General features: G+C 49.1%; 1 protein-coding gene across 2 annotated transcripts in view; it reads right to left on the reverse strand.

The window, feature by feature from the left end:
- LOC135811195 (RING finger protein nhl-1-like) overlaps positions 1–22,261 on the reverse strand; it is a 209,821-nt gene that overhangs the window by 94,758 nt on the left and 92,802 nt on the right. For both annotated transcript variants that reach the window (XM_065324389.1, XM_065324388.1), the window contains one exon: positions 18,188–18,328. In XM_065324389.1, coding sequence (XP_065180461.1) covers positions 18,188–18,328 — 141 coding nt within the window. The remainder of the gene's footprint in view (positions 1–18,187; positions 18,329–22,261) is intronic.

Below are 22,261 nucleotides of genomic sequence, written 5' to 3' on the forward strand. Positions count from 1 at the left end.
TTGCCAGCAAAGGTTGAGCACAGCATATACATTTTGAAGCATTTTTAATTGAAAAGGTAGGTGCTTGGTACATTCTGAACCCTTCAATGGACCCTGAAGTTCCTCCCAAGGAGACTCTACCTCCTGGGAAACGAACTTGGCTATTATTTCGTGAGAATACAGATGCTAAACATTTGATAGAGGAACATGTTGAAACGGCGAGGTAATTGCAGGAAGAGTGAAACATTAAGTTCAGTTATACTCCCATCACCTGAGCATCCAGACTAAGCACCCAGACTAACCACCCAGACTGACCAGTCAGACTAACCATCCAGACTGACCAGTCATACTGACCACTCATACTCAGGGGCATCAGAAGCAGTTTAACATTGGTGCGGCAAAAGTGTGGGTGTGTGGGGGGGGGGGGTGGGTGCGGGGTCCTCCCGCGTGGGAAATGTTTTGAAAATTGGGCCTAAAAGACCATATTTTAATGCCACAGAATAATATGAGAAATAAGAATATGCATGGATGATGACATACCGCATTGCTGATGCAAAACATGGTAGCTGTACAAGAGCCGACAAGCCACCAACAAGGTTTCTAGGGAATCACTAAATCAAAAAGAGTAATGAAACACGTACTAATATATGGAAACAACAAACGAGGTATACAAGGTAAGTACATAATATAACAATGAAGCGCGAATTGAGGTTGCTGTTCTGAGCATTGACAAATTGACAAATTGACAAAGCAACATTAAAACTAGTGTTGAAACGAGCGTATCTATAACAAACGAGCGATCAGTTCCACTAACGAGCAAGCTATCGAGCGAGCTAACGAGCTTCATTGATGTGGCAAATATGATTTTTTGATTTTTTGAACATATTTTTTCCATATTTTTTTGAGTGTGAGCCAGTGTTGCTCACAACCAATTTTTTACTTATGAAGCTGCGTGATGCGTCCTACAAGATTTTATATTTTTTCCAAGTTCGATTTTTTTCAGCTGGTTCAAATTATCATCTTTGGTATTTGGGGTTGCTGCTGCTTCACCTCGGACTGCTGTTTGGTGTCAAGATATCTTTTCAGCGCCGTCGTTGAGCAGCCTTTGTAAGAATAGACCGTTTTGCAAAGATTGCAAGTAGCCCTGGTCTTCGCTGCATCGCGGGAGAAAACTTCCAAACGACTGAGCGTAACTTTCACTCGAATGGACAGGTGACCGAAGCATAGCCTGCGACAGGTCAGCAGATGCGGAACAATACATCAGTAGAGTCTACCAAAGCTGCAACGACAACTGAAACAACTCAAGTGTCGTGCAGGCATACAGTCACTGTAACTGCGAGTGATTTTCACTTTGCGCGGGACTGGACTCTCGATCGACCAGGGAGTCGTAAAATAGTTTACGAGGCCCTGGTCGACATGTACTGCCATGTGTAGGGAGTACGGGGTACGGTGTTCGTTAGTGCAAACGAGCTGGCCGCACAAACGAGCCGAGTTTCTGGCGAGCGAGCTAACGAGTACCCGGTGAGATCGTTTCAACATTAATTAAAACTCATGTAAAACTTTCCGACAATGCCTCTGTGATACTCACACTCTCCAACAAAGTCATTCGCAACTGTCTTCAAGTTCAAAGCATCGCAGTCTTCCTTGCGAACATGAAGAAGAGCATTAGTGGCTGGTGATATCAGCGGCAGCTGGAGCAGGACACACACTGTAGGGTAGCAGCCCTGCTACCATGACTTGTGCATATGTTGGATCATAATATGCATGTGTTTGTATGGTGATGTCCACAAATCTACGCTCTACTATAATTGAACTCTGCTGTGACTTAGATTAGCTGTGACTTAGATCTGGGCCCGTGGTTGTTTTTAGGAGCCGGAGATGCTCGGTTGTGTTTTTGTTCCTCTGGAGTACGAGTTGTTTCCTTTGTAATTTGAATTATAATAGTAATATATGTAACCCGAACCGAGTCCGCTGTTACATTGGCGCAGTGAACAGGATTTAGATTACAGAGGATTCACACTTGGCATGGCAGGAAAGGTGAAGGTCAGCGTAAAGCTAGACCTAGAACACGAGCTTGGCCCCGACCACTTGCAAACTTGGCTGTGACAGCTAGGAATTGCGTTCCAGCTACATGGCGTCACCGATAAGAAACAACAGTATTTAGTTGCAGCATCAAACCTCGGCGAGGATGCTGCGCATTACTTGTGGCAGCAATATGCTGCTGTTCCGTCGGGAAATGACCCCTTCCAATGTTTGGTGGACTTGTTTGAAGAATATTTCGGTGGAAAGCGCAGTAAAACTTCCCACCTGGCCGCCCTTTTTGCTGTGGCTCAGCACGATGGCGAGTCAATCCAGGCATATCGCCACCGGATTCAGAAAGAAATGCGTGTGTGCGACCTGACAACCAGCACCACCGTGGAGAAGGTTTTAGACGCAGTAGCTGTCCACCTGTTTTCCCGTGGGCTGATGTCGCCTTACACGAGACAGAAAGTGCTGGAGAGCGGCGAAGATACCCTCGCAAATATTGCAGAGAGTGCCCTGGCAATAACTTTGGCCACAGCAACTGTGGGTGAGCAGCCGTCTGGGTCAAACATTGCTCATGGAGGTTCCTCAGCAGAGGTTTTGTTTGCCTCAGGAATGCAGCACCGTCGACCTGCAGCACCCAGACCAGCACAACTGTGTGGCTACTGTGGGGAACAGCATCCACCAGGTAAACGATTCTGTCCTGCTACCAAATCAACCTGTGGAAACTGTCATAAGAAGGGCCATTTTACAAGAGTGTGTCGGAGCAGCCGCGCCGTGCAGCATACCGAATCAGTAGCGTCGTCCCGTAACATGACACGCCAGATGCCACCACCCGCAGGAACAGAACCCTGTGGCTGGATGGACAGCCAGTATGGCGACGTGTTTAGTGTCAGAGCGGGGAAGACTGGGTTTGTCCTGCCACTCCGCCCGATTCTACTGGATGATGCACACCAGTTGCACATGTGTGTGGATAGCGGGAGCACAGTGTCCATTCTGCCCCTGTCCCAGTTGCCTGCTGGCCAAGACCTGGGTTCACCATCCACACGGATTCGGCCTATTGGTGGCCAGGAAGTGCTACCCGTGGGAGTGTTCGAGGGACGGCTCAGCTACCGTGGTTATGAGTGTGTGGAACTAATCCACGTCATCGATGACAGCCGTTACCATGTCGAATCCCTCCTCGGTGAAGGTGCCAGCATTGCACTCGGCCTTCTGGAAAGTCCAGACACCAGGCCAGATGTGTGCCACGTCTCGTCAGTGCCCGGTATGCCCGCCGCGTCCATGGAGCCCACGGATGCCCTGGCTGCAATGAAGGGTCCGGTAGCCGTAACGCTGGACGAAGATGCGACGCCTGTGCAACAGACCGCTCGGTAAGTCGCTCCAGCTCTCTTGCCGTCACTTCGCCAGCAAGTCGACGAGTGGGTAGCGCAGGGCGTAGTTGAGAGAGTGGAGACATTGAATGACAATGACTTTGTCTCACCGCTAACGCCAGCACCAAAAGCCGACAAGACGATCAGGTGGTGTGTTGATCTGCGATGGGTCAACCACGCCGCGCGCCAACCTGGTTGCAACTCCCGTCAGCCGATGATCTGCTCGGCCAGCTTGGGGACGCCCGGATTGTCTCAAAAATTGACCTCAAGACGGGCTACTCGCAACTGGAGGTGACCCCAGATTCGCGCAGAGCCTTTGTTGTAGCCTCCCCGTTCGGCTACTTTCGGTTCAAGCGACTTCCGTTTGGGGTATCCAGTGGCCCAGAACTCTTCCAGAGAAAGATGGAACAGATTCTCGCCGGTTGTCAAGGGATCGTCATCTATCTGGACGACATCCTAGTTTTTGGCGCCACTCAGCAAGAACACGATGAGCGCCTAGCAGCAGTCAAGGCAGCACTGAAGGCTCATCATGTCACAATCCATGATGGCAAGTCTGTGTTCGGTGTGACAGCTTTGGACTTCCTTGGCCACCAAGTCTCCGACGCAGGACTGCACCCAGATCCGAAAAAGATAGCTGCACTCAGCAAGATGGCGGACCCACAGAACCAGGCGGAACTGAGAGCATTCCTGTGTTTTGTGACCTACCTGGCCAAGTTCGTCCCTCGCATGGCCGACATCGCCCAACCACTTTCTGGCTTATTGAATAAGCCTTGGCAGTGGACGAATGAGTGTGCCGCAGCATCGAACGCGATTCGTAAACAGCTGCTACAGCAACCAGTCCTGGCACTATTTGATCCAGCGAGGCAGACCAGGATTGAGGTTGATGCTTCAGGTCATGGGCTTGGAGATGCCTCATTTCTCGTTGGCTGACGTAGGAAAGAAACGAGAAATGTAGTTCTTTTTTGTCTTTCTTTTGCATGATGTAACATTTGCTGCTCGCAAATGCGAGATATTAGGAGCATGCGCTCCGGCTGCGGCATTCTTTTACTTCTTGCTTTGCAAGTGTAGTGTATTTCTCATCCCGTTTCTCAACGTACTTTCAGGATCCTTTTAGGAACAGGCAGGCAGAAACAGTGGGTTGGTCAAAGACCATGATTGAGATACGAGAGGTACCTGGTTCAAGACCTGCCTGGGAGCGGTTTTTCCAGCCGTGCTGCTACCCACAGTCAACTGGGAACTTGTGACCAGGCACAAGGGGTACATGGATGCAGCTAATGGGGTCGTTTTGGACACTTGTGCCAGTGGTTGTGAGACTTACCCACTCACCCCCACCGTTAGGCGATGCATCTGCCGCTAGGGTTTATCGGGTGTTAGCGGCCGTCGTGAGTTCCCTTCGGGAACGGATACGATAATTTAATTACTTACTTACTTTTAGGAACATGCCTCCCCGTAAAAGGACCCGTCGTGCTGCAAGCGCAGAACCCGCACGACTGCAGGCTGACGCGCAGCAGAACGCGATCGAAGTCCATGCAGCGGCGGCACGCCTGGAGGAGCAGGCAACTCGCATCAGGCTGCTCGAGGCCCAAATCGAGCTCGAAAGGGCCAGGGCCACAGGAATCCCCACGCGGCAGACGTCGCAGACGGAGACGTTCTCCGTCATCGTCGTCGTCGCCGTCGTCGTCGTCATCATCTAGATCATCGTCGAGTGCCAGCAGTGCATCGCGGTCACCCAGCCCCAGGAGCCGGAGATCCAGGTCCAAAAAATTCAAAAAATCAAGTCCCGGCAAGAAGGCTCGCCGTCATCGCCATCGTTCGAGTGCTACATCAACGGGCCCCAGTAAATGGAGGAACGTGGCTTTATGAGCACCAGCACGCAGTCAACGCCCGGCTCCAGGAGCGCCTGGAGAAAGTGCGGAGGGCACTGAAATCCGACCGGCTGAGGAGCGCAACGAAAAACCTTAAGATAGGTGAGGACATTCTAGAGGACAGGCAAGAGAGGCTCGCCGTCGCCGATACCCATGGGGTAGAGGTGGTGAACAAATTTGTGGAGGGAGGGGGAATTCTCAGCATTGTGACCTCCGCCTAAAAGAGCAAGAGACTGAATGCGGCCGTGCAGTCCGTGGCCATGCAGCGGACCTTTCGGGGGGCATCCCATCCAGGTTCGGCAGGGGCGGGGTGGTCACCCCTAAAGCAGCCGCACGAGGGGCTGAGCAGCCACCACAATAGCAGTCACCTTCTGGGCCCAACGAGGCACCAAGGACGCAACCGGGGAGAAACCCCATCCAGCCTGGCCCCAAAGTCTGCTTCCGTTGCGGCGAGCCAGGCCACTTCATCAATTTCTACCAGAAGCCAGCCGGTCAGAAATAGCTCTGAGGGCTGTGCGGACGGACTCCCCCCCCCCCCCCTGATGTAATATATGATGAAGTGTATTCGGTGCTGAGTGTTGTTGACGAGGGGTGCGTGGCGGGCATGTGTGAATCTGACGATCAAGGGGAACTAGAGGGGCAAGGGGTGGTGGTGGGCAGTTTAGCTAGGTGCAAGCCATTTTGGGAAACTATGGGGGCATCCGAATTTGTGCTAAGGATCATTTGTGAAGGGTATCTACTCCCGTTCGTGCAGCTACCAAGGCCGAAAACTGTAAAAAATCACAGTAGCGCTCAGTGCCAATTTGATTTTGTCACAGATTCAATTATTATTATTATTATTACTTGCATGTACGCGTTGGAGTCAACCATGCAAGCATGATCCACAACTTCGCTTATGCTGAACATGATAAACAGGACTATGACAGGGGAAAAAAATGAGCTAGAACGATGATAATAATAATTATGATACTTATATTATTATATACAATGTAGCTCATGGGTATTGAAGATATGTCATTTATGAATATGTCCATAATATGAATATTGCAGCCTGAGTGATAATGATAGTGCTATTTCCTGAGTTTGACTGTTTCAGGATCTGTGGGAATATCACAATGCACAGACCCTCATGCATAGATCTCGCCATGCTGGTCTGTCATGGGCAATGGCTCCCAGGCTCTGCAGAGCGTCTACTATTGAACAATCCAGCATTGGCTTGGCGCAGATCTCCCACCATAAAAACTACAGCCGCGAACCACGTAGTGGAAAGCTACAAAAGATGGCCAACCCATTTTCACATGTACAGACAATTTGCAAAAACGTTCCGAACATTCAGGGAGAAGACATTACTTGCATGACACATTGGCAGAACGAACAAGGCAGACACAGATTCAATTACAGACTTGATGGAAAGAGGGTGCATAAAGGAGGTCAAGAGTGAGGAGGCAGTGATTTGCAGCCCTTTAGGCGTGGTAAATAATGGAAAAAAGTTAAGACTCATTTTGGATTTGAGGTACGTCAATACTTATCTGGCGAAATTTAAACTCAAAATGGAACACCTGAAAACAGTCGCAAGAGTCTACGAAAAGGGCGACTACGTGATTACTTTTGACCTGAAAAGCGGGTACCACCACATTGAAATTGCACAGGAGCATCAAAAGTACTTGGGGTTTAAGTGGTTTAATGCGGAGGGAACTATCACAACCTATGTATTTTGCGTGTTACCGTTTGGCCTCTCCACGGCTCCTTATGTTTTCACAAAAGTGACACGTGTTTTACTGCGGCGTTGGAGGGAGTTGGGCATAAGATGTCAGCTCTACATGGAAGACAGGTCTGGCGGGCACTCTACTGTCGAAGGGGCAAAGGTGGTGGCAAAACAGATGAAAGCTGACCTCTTGAGAGCTGGGTTTGTGCCCAATGAACAAAAATCCCAGTGAGAGCCATCACAAACGGTCGAAATGCTAGGCATGCGCATTGACCTCAAAGGGGGTCGAATTTTTGCGACAGAGCGCAGAGTGGCGAGGCTTAAAGAGTGCCTAGCACGGCTGAGCGGTCTAGCAGCGCCACCCGCGAGGGAAGTGGCGAGGCTAGCCGGCTTCCTGTTGTCTATGTCGCATGCGCTCGGGCCAATTTTCCGTCTGCGTACCAGGGCATTCCACAGCATGATATTTTCTAGGAGTTCTTGGTACGCCCCAGTGAAATGGCCGGATGCGGCAAGGTGCGACTTGGAATTTTGGAGCACGGTTTTTGAAGACTGGCACGGCCAACCATTTTGGAAAAGCTGCCCAAAGGCAACGGTCCTGACCTGGTCCGATGCGAGCCACTCTGGCTGGGGCGGATTTTTAGTAGACGGCAGTGCAGTCGAGGTAGCCAGAGAAGAGTGGTCCAATGAGATTTTGAATGACCGAAGAAGCTCCACGTGGAGAGAATTGAGAGCAATCGCGTTGGTGCTTGAATAATTAGCACACAAACTAGAAGGAGGTATCTGCATCCACAGAAGCGATAACCAGGCAGCTATGCACATTATCCAGGTGGGCAGCAGAAGGGAGCATTTGCAAAGGGAGGCCATGCGAATCCTCCAGGTGTGCATGAAGCACGGAATCCGCCTGATTGCCGAATGGGTTCCCAGAGAACAAAATGAACTGGCGGACTACTATTCGAAAATAGTTGACACAGATGATTGGCGGCTAAACCCGGCTGTTTTTGAACAAATCGAGCGTTTGTGGGGTCCCCATACGCTAGATTGCTTTGCGAGTCTGAGGACGAAACAGTTAAAGCGTTTCTGTTCAAGGTGGTGGAATCCGGGATGTTATGCGATCGATGCCTTTACGGTTGATTGGTCAATGGAAACGGTGTGGCTTACACCTCCGTTCCACCTAATACCCAGGGTTTTGAGTTTGTTAAAAATGTGCTGCGGCCATGGCACACTGGTCGTGCCTAAGTGGGGGTCAGCGGATTGGTGGCCAAAATTACATGGGAGGCAAAGCTGGAAACCATTTGTAAAAGGAGTTTTGGTGCTACCCCATGATGAAAACACATTTCTGGAAGGTACCTGACCTTACAACTTGCTGGAGGGCAAGCAATATTATTCAGAAATGCTGGCTTTAAGAGTGTGCATGAAGAATAACTGTTGCTGATTTGCGTACTGACACGATTGCTGTGGTTTTCTGGCGCGAGCACATGTGAGTGCACGGTGCACGAGGCATTGTCCTATGTTGGTGTTCAGGGAACACCATAGCCTGCAGGGCAGGAGGCAGATGCTGCTGACAATGTCATAATCCGCAGGGCGGACGGATGCTGCTGCTGGTGATGCCGATGACGATGTTGTAGCCCACAGGGCTGGCAGACGCTGCTGCTGATGCCGTTGTATAATGCTCTTCAAGTGATGCTGATAGCTGCTGCAGATGCTGAAGCCGACGCTAATGCTGATGACTCTGTTGACAGGCACCTCACGTTATGATCTTGTGTTCATGCCTAGAGCTGAGGGTGGTTCAAGTGGAGCCAACCCAGGAGCTCGTGAACCTATCCAGGAAGATTCCAGAAGTCATGTTGGCGAGTAGGGCACCGGGAACAGTGACCAAGTATTTGTCGACATTTCAGCGCTGGCAAGAGTGGGCTAGCAGTCAAGAGATCCCGAGCGTACCAGCCGAGTCTTGGCACATATGTTTGTATGTCGTGAAGCTGCTCCAGGAGGCACGGACAGCGTCACCAATAACATCCGCTATTTGCGCGTTGGCCTGGTCGCACAAGGTGCGAGGCCTACCGGACCCCACAGACAATGCACAGGTTCGAAACCTAGTCCAGGCCGCCAAACGACTGCTGGCGGCGCCGAAGAACCGGAAGAAGCCGATGACGAAGCAGATGCTAAACCAAGTTGCTACCAATCTCTTGCGCAATGAATCACTGCAGAACTTGCAGACAGCGACTCTGATGACCGTTGGCTTTGCAGGGCTCTTGCGATGGAACGACTTGTCAAACATATACGTCGACGAGATCGAAATCAAGGAAGATTACATGGCACTATTTCTCGAAGTGAGAAAAAATGATCAACTGCGCCAAGGAAACTGGGTGCTGCTGTCAAGATGGCATGGAGCAGTATGCCCAGTGGCTCTGACAGAGCGACTGCTGTCTAGAGGTGGCTAAGAAGGCCACCAGAAGTTGTTCGGCCGTATTCAGCGAGGAAACGCTAGTCAAGTTGTCCGGGACCAGATGTCTTACAGCCGTGCCCGAGAGCTGATCCAGGACGCGCTGTGCCAAGCGAACTTCAACCCAAGCGCCTTTTGGGCTGCATAGCCTGCGTTCTGGGGGAGCATCGGTGGCCGCGGCAGCAGGAGTCCCGGATAGACTGATCCAACGTCAGGGCGGCTGGAGAAGCGAAACATCCATGCGGATGTACTTCAAGGAGTCACTCTCAGCAATGCTCTCAGTGTCAAGGGCACTAGCCATCCATTAGCTATGCTTTGCTGCTCTTGCTGTTGCTGCTGTCCCCGCAGAGGCTGTTTGTTGTTGCTGTGTGCGTGTGTATGTGGGTGTGCATGTGACTGAGGTGTGTTAGGGGTGGGGGCACGTATGGTGTGGCTGCACACAGAAGTGAGAAAGAGAGTAAAAAAGAACGGTCCTTCTCCAACTGCACGGAGGAGGCGGTAGCAGCGAACCAGAAGTGTGGCGACCGGTGTACTACGCAAGTCGCAAGCTGAGCGGCCCAGAGTCTCGCTACGCAGCAATTGAGATAGAGGCATTGGCTGTGGCATGGGGTGTCAACCGTTTCCGTATGTTTGTCAATGGCACCAGTTTCGCCGTGATAACTTATCACAAGCCTCTCATTGTAGTCTTCAAGCCAGCGTACTGTCTCGCTAACGCCAACTTGCGTGTGCAGAAGCTGGTTCTGAAGAATAAAGACCTCAGCTTAACTGTCGCCTATCGTCCTGGGACCCAGAATCACATAGCAGGTGCATTGTCACGTCTTCTTGTGGAGCCTGCGGATCCCACTGATGCATTAGTCCACGCGGTAACCCTTGCGAACGGTTTCCCGACACCGCAACGCAAGCGAGTTGCGGAGTTGACCGCACAGGATGACACGCTCACAGCAGTTCGTACAGCTCTGGAGACATCTCGCTGGCCCAAGACAGCAACACTCGCTCCATTTGAAGCACTTCGGCATGAGCTCAGCTTCTGGCCGTATCCCAACTCTAACGGCTTTGTGATTTGCCGTGGTGATCGCCTCGTCATTCCTCCGGCTGCTGTTGACAGTGTTCTGAGGCTGGCGCTTGACGGACATCCAGGGCATGACAAGACCCTGCAACGCCTGAGAGAGTGCGTTTGGTGGCCCGGCTGGAGCAAGGATGCCCGTCGAATGCTCGAGGAATGCACACCGTGCATCACCAATGCAAGTGTACGGCCAGTTCCGCTCAAGCCAAGAGAACTTCCCCCACACGTGTGGTACACGGTTTCTGTCGACGTTTTCTATTACCTCGGCATCCCGTTTCTCAGCTGCCTGGATTCGTATTCTCGCTACCCTGCTGTTGTTCGCCTCAGCTCGGAAACAACGGCGGCGATCACGAAGGCATGCGATCAGATCTTCGCTCTATTCGGTGCACCACGCAGGCTGATTTCCGACAATGGGCCACAATTCACAAGTACCACGTTTAAGTTGTTTCTCGACGACCAGGGAGTCTACCATGAGCGTACTGTGCCCTACGCACCCCGACAGAACCCGGTGGAACGCTTCCATCGCACTGTCAAACAGCTGATGCGAAAATCTGGCAAATCGAATGCAGCCGAAGCACTGAGAGTAGCGTTACACACCATACGGTCGACTGTCAACACGGCGACAGGCAAGTCGCCCGGTGATCTGTTTCTTCGAGGTGGTTTCCGCACTACACTTCAGCAGCTCAGCCCGACCTTGGATGCCACCAGTGAGGATGATGAGGAACTCCATGATGCTGTCCGCATTTCGGATATGCAGGCAAAGGCTATCCCCAAGACCACGTTTGCCAGCCGCCATCATGCACAGGACCGTGTACTCGTGCTAGGCCAATCAGTCTTCATCAAACAACCATCTGGTGCCACCGAAACAGGCACAGTTGTGAAGGCCTCACCGCATGATGCAGTAATCGAAGCCCAGTCGAGTTCGGTGCAGCGACGTCATCTCGACCGTATTCAGCCGCAACCTGGTAGCTCACAGTCGCAACCTGACGATCATGCTGATGGCACCACATCCGCAGATTCCGCAACTCAGTCATCGCCTGCAGAATCGTCAGAATCAGAATCAGAATCGTCTAGTTCGCCCTCGTCTGCTGAAAAGGTACAGCACCCATTGCCGACCAGTACGTCCAACGAACGCCCGCAATCCCGTACCCAGTATGATCGAGTAGCTAAGTCTACGACAACAGCCAGGCCTGGAAGGAAGCCGTAATTCGTCACTGCCTGTGTCTTTTCCCTGAAAAGGGGAGAAATGTAGCAGCTCTGCTACCATGACTTGTGCATGTGTTGGATCATGATATGCATGTGTTTGTATGGTGATGTCCACAAATCTACGCTCTACTATATTTGAACTCTGCTGTGACTTAGATTAGCTGTAGATCTGCGCGGAACTCTGCACGCGCTGGATCTGGGCCTGATGTTGTTTTTAGGAGCCGGAGACGCTCGGTTGTGTTTTTGTTCCTCTGGAGTACGAGTTGTTTCCTTTGTAATTTGAATACAGTAGAACCTGTGACTACCGACCGCCCCTTGGTGCCAGCAAAAGAAGTCTTTAGTAGCAGGTGGTCTTAAGTTAGAGGTTTGCACCGTGCGACCATATATGGATCCCATTTTATGATAATGTATATCAAAATGCAGCTAAAATAATTCCCCAAGACTTGCCCAATGCCATTCTTATTTCAGGTGAAACAAAACTTGGAGAGAAAGACGGAGAGATGGAGAGAAACAGAGAGAGAGAAGATTAAATTTTTTACGGACATCAAATTCAGCTCCCACTTCTGAAGCCAGGATCTAGGAGTCAAATGTTCCCTGTGGAAGTTTCGTTTTGCGCTGGGCTTCAAATTTGTTCATGCGATTAATCGTACCGACTGTCCTTGTTGCGACTTCTCGATTGCTTGAACGCGATCCTTCAGCATCAGGACCTTGCTGTGCTGCTTTGTTTCTGGATTCCTTGATGCCATCGTCAATTCGTCTGTATGACTGGGGTGACAGAGCTGCTCAGTCTTCGTTCCTCCTCCGAGTAGTAACAAAAATGACAATCAGAGAGCGCTTTCGATGCACTCTCCAAGACGTTTCCTATCATGTTTATTCTTGACAGCGCTTGAAATTCTGACAGGTGTAGTGCAGTCCACACCGACTCCACAGTCAAAATGACCTGCGTTCATTTCTTCAGCTGTGGTATCAAAAGATTACTTTCAGCACCACGGAACATCATCAAAATTTCAAGAAGGAGCTTCGAGCAACATTTGAGTTCCAACATCGCGGTCGCTAGTTACGGGTCAAAAATCGTCTTTGGGACAAGAAAAGGCGGTCGCTGGTCGCGGTCAGCAGGTAGTCGCTAGTCACAGTGAATTTCGAATAGGAGACCGTCCGTGCCTGGCGAAGTGGTCGGTAGTACCAGGCTGGTCGCTAGTCACGGTGGTCTTTAGTTACAGGTTTTACTGTAATAATAATTATATATGTGTTAGGTACCTCCTCCCGTACCTTTCTAGCTGGCCTGCATGCACTTTCGTACTCGCCTTTTGTCTCCTTTTGTTCCATTGGCCTGGGTAGCTACTTGCGCGCCCATATTTGCCATCGCTACCCAGGCCCTTTATCTTGCCGTTCAGACTTGATCTCTTCCTCTCTTTTCTCACTCGTCAATAATCACCATGTAGTCGTTTCGTTCGTCTTGGTCTCTTGTCCCGTCTCTAATAAATGTCGTTCCACCAACCTACCTGTTCCCGTCGTAATGTCTGGATAATGTGCCGTCAGTCGTCCTGTTTCGAACTCAACATTGGCGCCCGATTATTGATCGACCCACGACCCTGAGATCATCCCATGCCCAGCCGTCCTCAACCGCCATTCGTCTCGTCTATGTCAACCTCGTCTCGTCCATGTCAGTCTCGTCTCTCCTACGCCAACCTCGTCTCGTCTCTATCAACCTCGTCTCTCCTACGCCAACCTCGTCTCGTCTATGTCCACCTCGTCTCGTTCAAGCCATGCAGGTCAGCTACCTTTCTCTCTTTCTTTTTTTGTATGCTTCTTCGTCAAATTTATTTTCCTGAATTTTTTTGCAGTGTGTGCACGCGCGTGTGTTCGTAAAACATTACCAAGTTAGGGGTCCGATCATGGTGAGCCACGCTCTAATTTTTGGATGTTTAGCAAAAGTGTAACTAGGCTGTATTAGCCGTGCAAAATACTAGTAATTCACGTTCCTCGTCAAACTCCAATAGTTATGTTAGGTACCTCCTCCCGTACCTTTTCTAGCTGGCCTGCATGCACTTATGTACTCACCTTTTGTCTCCTTTTCTTCCGTTGGCCTGGGTAGCTACTTGCGCGCCCATATTTGCCATAGCTACCCAGGCCCTTTATCTTGCCGTTTAGACTTGATCTCTCTCTCTCTCTTTTCTCACTCGTCAATAATCACCATGTAGTCGTTTCGTTCGTCTTGGTCTCTTGTCTCGTCGTCTATAATAAATGTCGTCCCCCAACTTACCTGTTCCCGTTGTAATGTCTGGATAATGTGCCGTCAGTGGTCTTTTTCCCGATTCAACATTGGCGCCCGATTATTGATCGACCCACGACCCTGAGATCATCCCATGCCCAGCCGTCCTCAACCGCCATTCTTCTCGTCTATGTCAACCTCGTCTCGTCCATGTCAGTCTCGTCTCTCCTACGCCAACCTCATCTCATCTCTATCAACCTCGTCTCTCCTACGCCAACCTCGTCTCGTCTATGTCAACCTCGTGTCGTTCAAGCCATGCAGGTCAGCTACCTTTCTCTCTTTCTCTTTTTTTGTATGCGTTTCTTCTTCGTCAAATTTATTTTCGTGAATTTTTTTGTAGTGTGTGTGCGCGCGGTTGTCCTTCATTAATATTAGGGGTCTGATCATGGTGAGCCACGCTCTCTTATTTATGTCGTATATTAAAGTGTAACTAGGCTCTATTAGCCGTGCAAAATACTAGTCATCAGAATCCAATCCAAGTCCCTCGTCGAACTCCAATAGTTATTATTGTGCCATGTTTTGAAGGGGCGTTTGGGCCCGTTGTTATTGGCAATGTACACACTATAGTATGAGTAGTACAGGAACGTTGACGGTTGTAATGATCTGTAGTGCATTTTTTAGTACACACTTTTGTGAGGCCCGTGCGTTGTGTGTGTGTGTGTGTTTTTCCCCTTCAGTCATATTTTTTAAATTTTTTTCTCTCTTTTTTTTCTCTCCGCGAGGATGCGGGATTTTTTTCATGGAGGGGTGGTATGTTAGGTACCTCCTCCCGTACCTTTTCTAGCTGGCCTGCATGCACTTACGTACTCACCTTTTGTCTCCTTTTCTTCCGTTGACCTGGGTAGCTACTTGCGCGCCCATATTTGCCATAGCTACCCAGGCCCTTTATCTTGCCGTTTAGACTTGATCTCTCTCTCTCTTTTCTCACTCGTCAATAATCACCATGTAGTCGTTTCGTTCGTCTTGGTCTCTTGCCTCGTCGTCTATAATAAATGTCGTCCCCCAACCTACCTGTTCCCGTTGTAATGTCTGGATAATGTGCCGTCAGTCGTCTTTTTCCCGATTCAACAGTTATTACACACTATAAGTAGCACAGGAATGATCTGTAGTGCATTTTTAGTAAACACTTTCGTGAGATCCGTGCGCGCGTGCAATATGTGTGTGTGTGTGTGTGTGTGTGTGTGTGTGTGTTTTTTTTCTCCTCCAGTCATTTTTTAAAATCTTTTTCTCTCTTTTTTTTCTCTCCGCGAGGACGCGGGATTTTTTCATGGAGAGGTGGTATGTTAGGTACCTCCTCCCGTACCTTTTCTAGCTGGCCTGCATGCACTTTCGTACTCACCTTTTGTCTCCTTTTGTTCCATTGGCCTGGGTAGCTACTTGCGCGCCCATATTTGCCATCGCTACCCAGGCCCTTTATCTTGCCGTTCAGACTTGATCTCTTCCTCTCTTTTCTCACTCGTCAATAATCACCATGTAGTCGTTTCGTTCGTCTTGGTCTCTTGTCCCGTCTCTAATAAATGTCGTTGCACCAACCTACCTGTTCCCGTCGTAATGTCTGGATAATGTGTCGTCAGTCGTCCTGTTTCAAACTCAACATATGTAACCGGAACCGAGTCCGCTTTTACACACACTTCTGACAAGAAGAACTGACGACTTGACAAAGACTGCACGTAAGACACAACACTCAGCACGGTCGGTGCACCATCACCTTCAGCAACGCAATGCGCATGAAGGACTGGCAGCTGGTCATGAACGAGATCCGTCTGGATGTCATCCTTGTACAGTGAGGCAATGGCTTCAAAATTCCGGTATTTGCAATCGCCTTCCTGGTCAAACCGCTGACGGATGGCTTGCACAACTGTGTCAACTGCAGCAAAGTACACAGGGCAATTGTAGGCCTCGACTGTGGCAGGGAATGAGGGAGCACCGGTACCTTCTTGGAGCCTTGCTGGTACCTTCTCGGTAGTTGAGGTTCAAGCACGTCATTTGACTACTGCAGCTCCATCACGTTCGACCAGAAAGCCTCAAAACTACTGTCAGTACGGAGAAGCAGGAGAGTGTCAACAGTAGCGTTTGCAATAGCTTGGCCTTCACTTTGCAGACAAGGTGGTAGACTGCAATGACTTGCCGAGGTTATCAGCAAGAGATAGAACTGTTGCACCGAGAAAGACACCGAAGAGGAAGTCAAAATTTGACAATTGACTCCTCACACCATTGCACTTTGCTGACATCTCCTTATCGTTCTTTCCAAACTCGGTACATGACTTCAGGCACTGTTGAAGGACGCTGTAGTTAGTCTGGATGCTCTTCAGAGATGCAGCTCGAACTGTCCAACTGGTCGAACACCAGGTGCGGAATCCAGGTTGTTCTGGTGCAAGCTCAGCTTTCAGGCGCTTGTATTCAGCAGTATGCTTCGCAGAGATTGCTGAACTCAAATGTGATGTCCTGACATGCTTGACATCATGAATCATGTCCTGAGAAGCGAGATTCAGGGCATGCCCATAGCAGTGAGTATGTAGAGCTCTGGGCTCCTCTGCCAAGATCTGGGTTGCAACTCCTGTTCGGCTACCTTTCAAGGTAGAGGCACCATCATAACACTGGCCTCGACAACACTCCAGCTTGAGGTTCATCCTCAACAGGGCATCCTTGATTACGCTGACTGCTCCGTACAGCTGGAGTCATCCACCAGATGGCGAACTTACTTTTGCCGATACTGAGTGCAAGTCCACGGAGGATCTGGAGTGCCATCACCTTCTACCTTTCGTTCTGCATATCGGCACTCGTGTATTTTCCCTTCTTCTTCTCTAGCCACTTCTGTAGTGACGGTTGGAATTCGCTGAAGAGGGTCAGGAGCTGGTGGAAATTGCGATCTACTGGCCGACTGCAATGACTTGCTGAGGTCTACTTCACTATCTACTTCACCTCCATCTTGCGATGCTCCTCGGAGAGGCAGCCCTTGTCGAGCAAGAAACTTGATGTTTCGAAGAATGGGGAGGAAAGACACTCGATTCTCTTTACCGTCAGACAGAAACTGTGAGTTGAGAAGTTCACCACCGTGACCAGTTGTCTCAGGAGTTGTCTCCAATTTTCCAACAGCCTCCTTGTGACAGTCGCTGGACTGATATTTCGAGAATCCTCCCGGACCATACTTCCAGTTTTGAAAGCCAGTTGAAATAAACGCAGCATCGGTCTTCGTATTGAAGAGGAGCTTTCCTTAACCTGCCTTTACGCACGTGAAGCAAAATACTCGTTTACGCTTCATATCCCAATGCAACCAGGGATAACTGTCATACCAAGATGGCAAGAATGCATGCAACACAACTTGGCTAACCCCGAAGGCTCGCTTGGGCTAGTCATGTGACCTGGTTTGGAAAAGAGCATCTCCTATTTCGGGGTAACCATGGCAACCTTCCATCTCTTCGAGTCAGAACAATAAACTGCTACCACGGTACATGATTACAGAAATTTGCCACCTCTGTCCATGCTCTGGTACAAAGGTTCACACAGCGCACCATACATTGTTTATGCATGCATGAGATACCTCATGCCTTTTCAGGCCTGCAAAAATGTAGAATAGATTTTTAGAATTTCGACTTGGAAAATTATTGGTGCCGCTTTGGCCACACCAGCCGCACCGGTTCCGACGCCGCTGATGCTGACCACCCAGGCTACGCGCCCAGACTGACCACTCAGATTAACTCAGACTAAGCCAGACTAAGCACTCAAGCAAAGCGCCCAGACTGCAAAACCAGGTGATATGAGTTTTTGCCATTGCATGACCCCATAGAAAGAGTATGAAGAGTTGCACACTCTTGGTAGCTTAGTTACCCTTGATCATACTGTACACTCTAGTACTATGATCATACTGTACACTCTAGTACTATGATCATACTGTACACTCTAGTACTATGATCATACTGTACACTCTAGTACTATGATCATACTGTACACTCTAGTACTATGATCATACTGTACACTCTAGTACTATGATCATACTGTACACTCTAGTACTATGATCATACTGTACACTCTAGTACTATGATCATACTGTACACTCTAGTACTATGATCATACTGTACACTCTAGTACCATGATCATACTGTACACTCTAGTACTATGATCATACTGTACACTCTAGTACTATGATCATACTGTACACTCTAGTGCTATGTGAACAATGGAAGACTGCTATCTGTACTGAACTTCCAGTCAACATTGTGTAATTAAACAAAAGTGGAACCACACTAATCAATCAAGTATCTTACCTGCAGTCTCTTATTGTCCCTGTCAACCACCACAAGATCACCATCGTCATCCACAGCTACATCAGTGGGGGTGTTGAATTCAGTATTACCACTGCCCTGTTTGCCTATATCACGTATGTATGTACCATCCAGTGTGGTGACCTACAGGTACATACATGTACATCACAACACAATACACCAACAGAAAAGAACAGCATGGACAAAACTTCATTTTCACATTTCAAACGTTTCCCAGCACAGAATGATACAGTATGTCTGCATCATACATAAGCTCAGTTACTCATGCAAGAATTGCACAAATTACAAAAGATGTGGGCTTTGCACAGGAAAGCTTAGTTGCCCACGCACATGGGTATTATAGGCACAGTGCTGGTGCTGTGAGTATGTGTCATATTGCTGTCCCTGCACAGTTTACAAGTTGGCCAATTTTAACTTTTTTAAATTTTGAAATCGTGCTACAAAGTGTGAAATGGAGTCGCCATGACAAATACTGATATTAAAGAACTAAAGACTACAATATTAATGACGGGAAGTGCCAGCTTCGGCAACAACTAGAGAGGCAGAAGAAGAGACAGGTGCATGCACAGCGAAAACAGAGCAGTTACCATGCAGGCACATAGCACTTGCTCAGAGCAAAGCAAAGCTAAGGCGGCAGCGGATTAATGCCATGACAACCGAATAATTATGGTTCGCTGCTTTTCTCAGCAATGAGGGATGCAATACGCTTGTAAAGCGAGGCAGATTGCTTGGCCATGCCACCGGTTGTCGAGAAAAGCGAAGTTGGCCAATTTTTACGGGCATTTTTATGATTTCAATTCGACAGATTTGTCTTGAATTTCTCGAAACCTGTCTGGACATGGCGTTGCTGTCCTAAATTTTAGTTTCTTTCTGGATTTGCTGAAATTATGTATTACTTTTCCCCACCATTCCACCGTCTCTATTTTGTTTGTCTCTGCTCTTTCCTTCATTTGCAACCTTGTTTTCTTCCCGAATGGAGGTGGGGATGCAAGCGGGCATCAGGATTGTCGTAGGTGTGTGGTGTGACTCCTCATGCCAGGTAGTTATGTCAGCCCTAGGTGGGAGAATTCTTGGCCCCGTTGGTCGTTCGTTTGCACACGCTGGGCGGTACGAGATTGGCGCCTAGGGCCCGTATGCTTTAGCCCTTGGTGGGAAGGTCGTGGATGTCAGCAGCTATTCCTTGGCTCTCAATAGTCCGTACAGGCATTACACATCAGCCGTTGGTGGGCGGTACATGGTCGTCTCACAGCAAGCAGTATGCTTCAGCGCTTGGTGGGTGTATGTGCTACACCTGGGGGGGGGGGGGGGGGCAGTATACTTCATCCCTCAATGGGATGTATGTGATAGCTCTTGGTGAGCTGGTTGCTTCAGCCCTCAATGGAATGTACTTCCTCCACATCATTAAAATTGTTGATTCCCAGAGCGATTTTTCAAATTTATTTTGTCCGCTCAACGTGAAAAGAAATCAGCTAGAAATTGAGGCAGAGCATTGTCGACAGACCAAGCTTTAGTTTTGGCCTCCCGTTTTTGCTGCACTTGTAGCTAAGGTCGATGTCTTCATCAGAGTTGGAGGCAGACCCTTCAGTACTAAGCGATACGCTGAACAAGACGCACGTTCAAATTCAGGTCATGAAACTTCGTTTTCAAGCCATCCATGACTCCAGGTGGCAGGTGATGACATGAAAACTATAATTTTTCGAGTACACTGACATGACCTTCCAGCGGGATTGGGTAAGCAGTTCCGCACCTTCTTTTCTTGGCAAGCGCTTCGCTGATTTTGTTGATGTTTTCAGGCATGCTACCCTCACAGCATCATGCGGCACACGTCGTGTTCTTTTTACGAATTTGAGAACAATTTGTTCTTGCCATCGTCAACTTCAGCATTTCGAATTCAGGAGAGATACCCGGATTCTTATACCCGAGCTTGCAGTCTTGATAAATGCCCACGCAAACTATGTCGAAGGGCAAGAACTCCAGAAAAACGATACGTGCTCTGGGGCAGAATAGTGCGGAGCGCGATGAATATATTTGGTGCGGAAGAGGGCTTGGACAACGTCCGAGACCACCATGGCATCAGTAACAACTTGCCATTGCTCGGAAAGGGTGGCTCTAATGTTCGAACACAGAAAACAGCGATTCCAAAAGTTCGACTTTAGCCCTCAATGGGGTGTACATGTTAGCCCCCGTAAGCAGTTTGCTTCAGGCCTCGGTGTGGTGAATGTTTTACCTCTAGGTGGGCAGTTTGCTTCAGCCCTCGGTAGCGTGAATGTTTTAGCTCAAGGTGGGAAGTTTGCTTCAGCCCTCGATGGGGTATACGTATTCGTATCCGGTGTGCAGGTGGCTTCAGCTGTCGGTGGGCAGGTTGTTGGCCTCAAAGGCCGTCCATGCACCCTTGGTGGGCAGATTGCTGGCAGCGTCGGCCATTTGTGCACCCTTGGTGGGCAGTAAGCTAGCAGCCCGGTGCTGACAGGATCATTATTTTAGTGCTTGGTGGGCTGCCTGTCAGCCTCTATGGCCGCTAGTGTGATTGGACCATGGTGGACAGCCGTGGGCCAGCCCTTTGGGGCCATTTGTGTGTCGGCTCTCGGTGGGCTGTGGGCGGTGGCAATCACTGAAGATCATAATAATTATGTGATGATATCATGGTGCAACGGTTATCGATTGCTTCCTTAGAGCCAGTCTATAATCAAATACTATTATGTCAAACGTATTATACTGCTAACCGCTTTTCCGTTCACAACTTCCCCTCGAACTTGTGAACTGCATTCAGCATATTCTTCTAATATCCTTATCCAAAAGGAAGTGATCGCAACCCCTAACACAACGTGTCAATTGCTTGTGACTACACATGCGTTGGAACATTTTTGTATGCCCAGGTGTGCGCGCGGGAGCGTGTGTATATTGCCAGTCGAATAGGTGTGTCATGCATTAGAAGATATAACACATCCCGCAAACTAGCTTACTTCCCCATGTATCGGGGCAAGATCACATCGCCTGGTAGGTTCTTCGCACCGGAGTGAGCTACCAAGATGCCTTTCTAAAGAAACGTGACAAAGACTCGGCAGTCTAGTTCCTTCTCCATGACATTTGGGTGGCTGAATAGTAAAGTTGTGTTTGGCAGAGACAAATGTTCATTCCTATCGTTTCAACTGTATTTTCATTTCTCTTCGTTCTCATAAAGGTCTGCTCTCTGCCAATGAGGAGTAGTTGCATAGCTGGAGATGATTTGCTACAGTCCGACTTTACATAATCTATAACTACTTCATTAGTGCAGTGAACGAGGATACATAGCTTTGCCTCATCATGGTACCAGGTGGTGAAAACAATTGGCAAGGCATACGGCGCATGCCACATGATGTCTCTCTTTCTACTTCTTCACTAGTCCACGTGCCATTGATACACCAGACAGACGTTCCTGTAGACTCCCCAGACATGAGAACCACTTGCATCTATATATTATTATAGTTGTAGATTTGGTAATGGAGGACAGTCGGAATGCAGGAAGAATGATTTACCATTCCAGTATTGCAGCAGATGCTGCCACCACCTGATATCTTCCATATCATTAGATTTAAGAGCTACAGTACAACCTGTATTTGCCCAACCTTGTCTGAAACAGAATATTGTATTGACTTGATGTTTCTGCACCAAAGTACTGTGGATTAAACGTGCATCCCTGGATCAAGCGGAATTCTGATATATCATGACGGTTTTCGCTGCAGCAAGGGTGTCCGGTTAGGGCCGATTTTACTGTATCTTGTTGAGAGGCTTTTGATACCTGCTGCAACAAGACCAGAGACATTGTGGAAACTTACGGCCCCCGGGACAACCCAACGTGCTGCAGAGGAGAGCTTCACCATAAGGGACTCGAGGCTGTGCTGAGAAAAAGAGTCGCACTGGATGGTGGCAGTAATGTTGATATCCGAAGTAAGTCAGTGTGCTGAATGGTACCATATACCAGCCATAGGCATACCGTCATTGAAACTATTCCCAAGTGGCCTGGACATGAGGTGAATCACGTGCATCTTTCCATTCTTCTTTGGCACTGCACCAATG

This window comes from Sycon ciliatum, chromosome 3, assembly GCF_964019385.1.
Source record: "Sycon ciliatum chromosome 3, ocSycCili1.1, whole genome shotgun sequence".
NCBI lineage: Eukaryota > Metazoa > Porifera > Calcarea > Leucosolenida > Sycettidae > Sycon > Sycon ciliatum.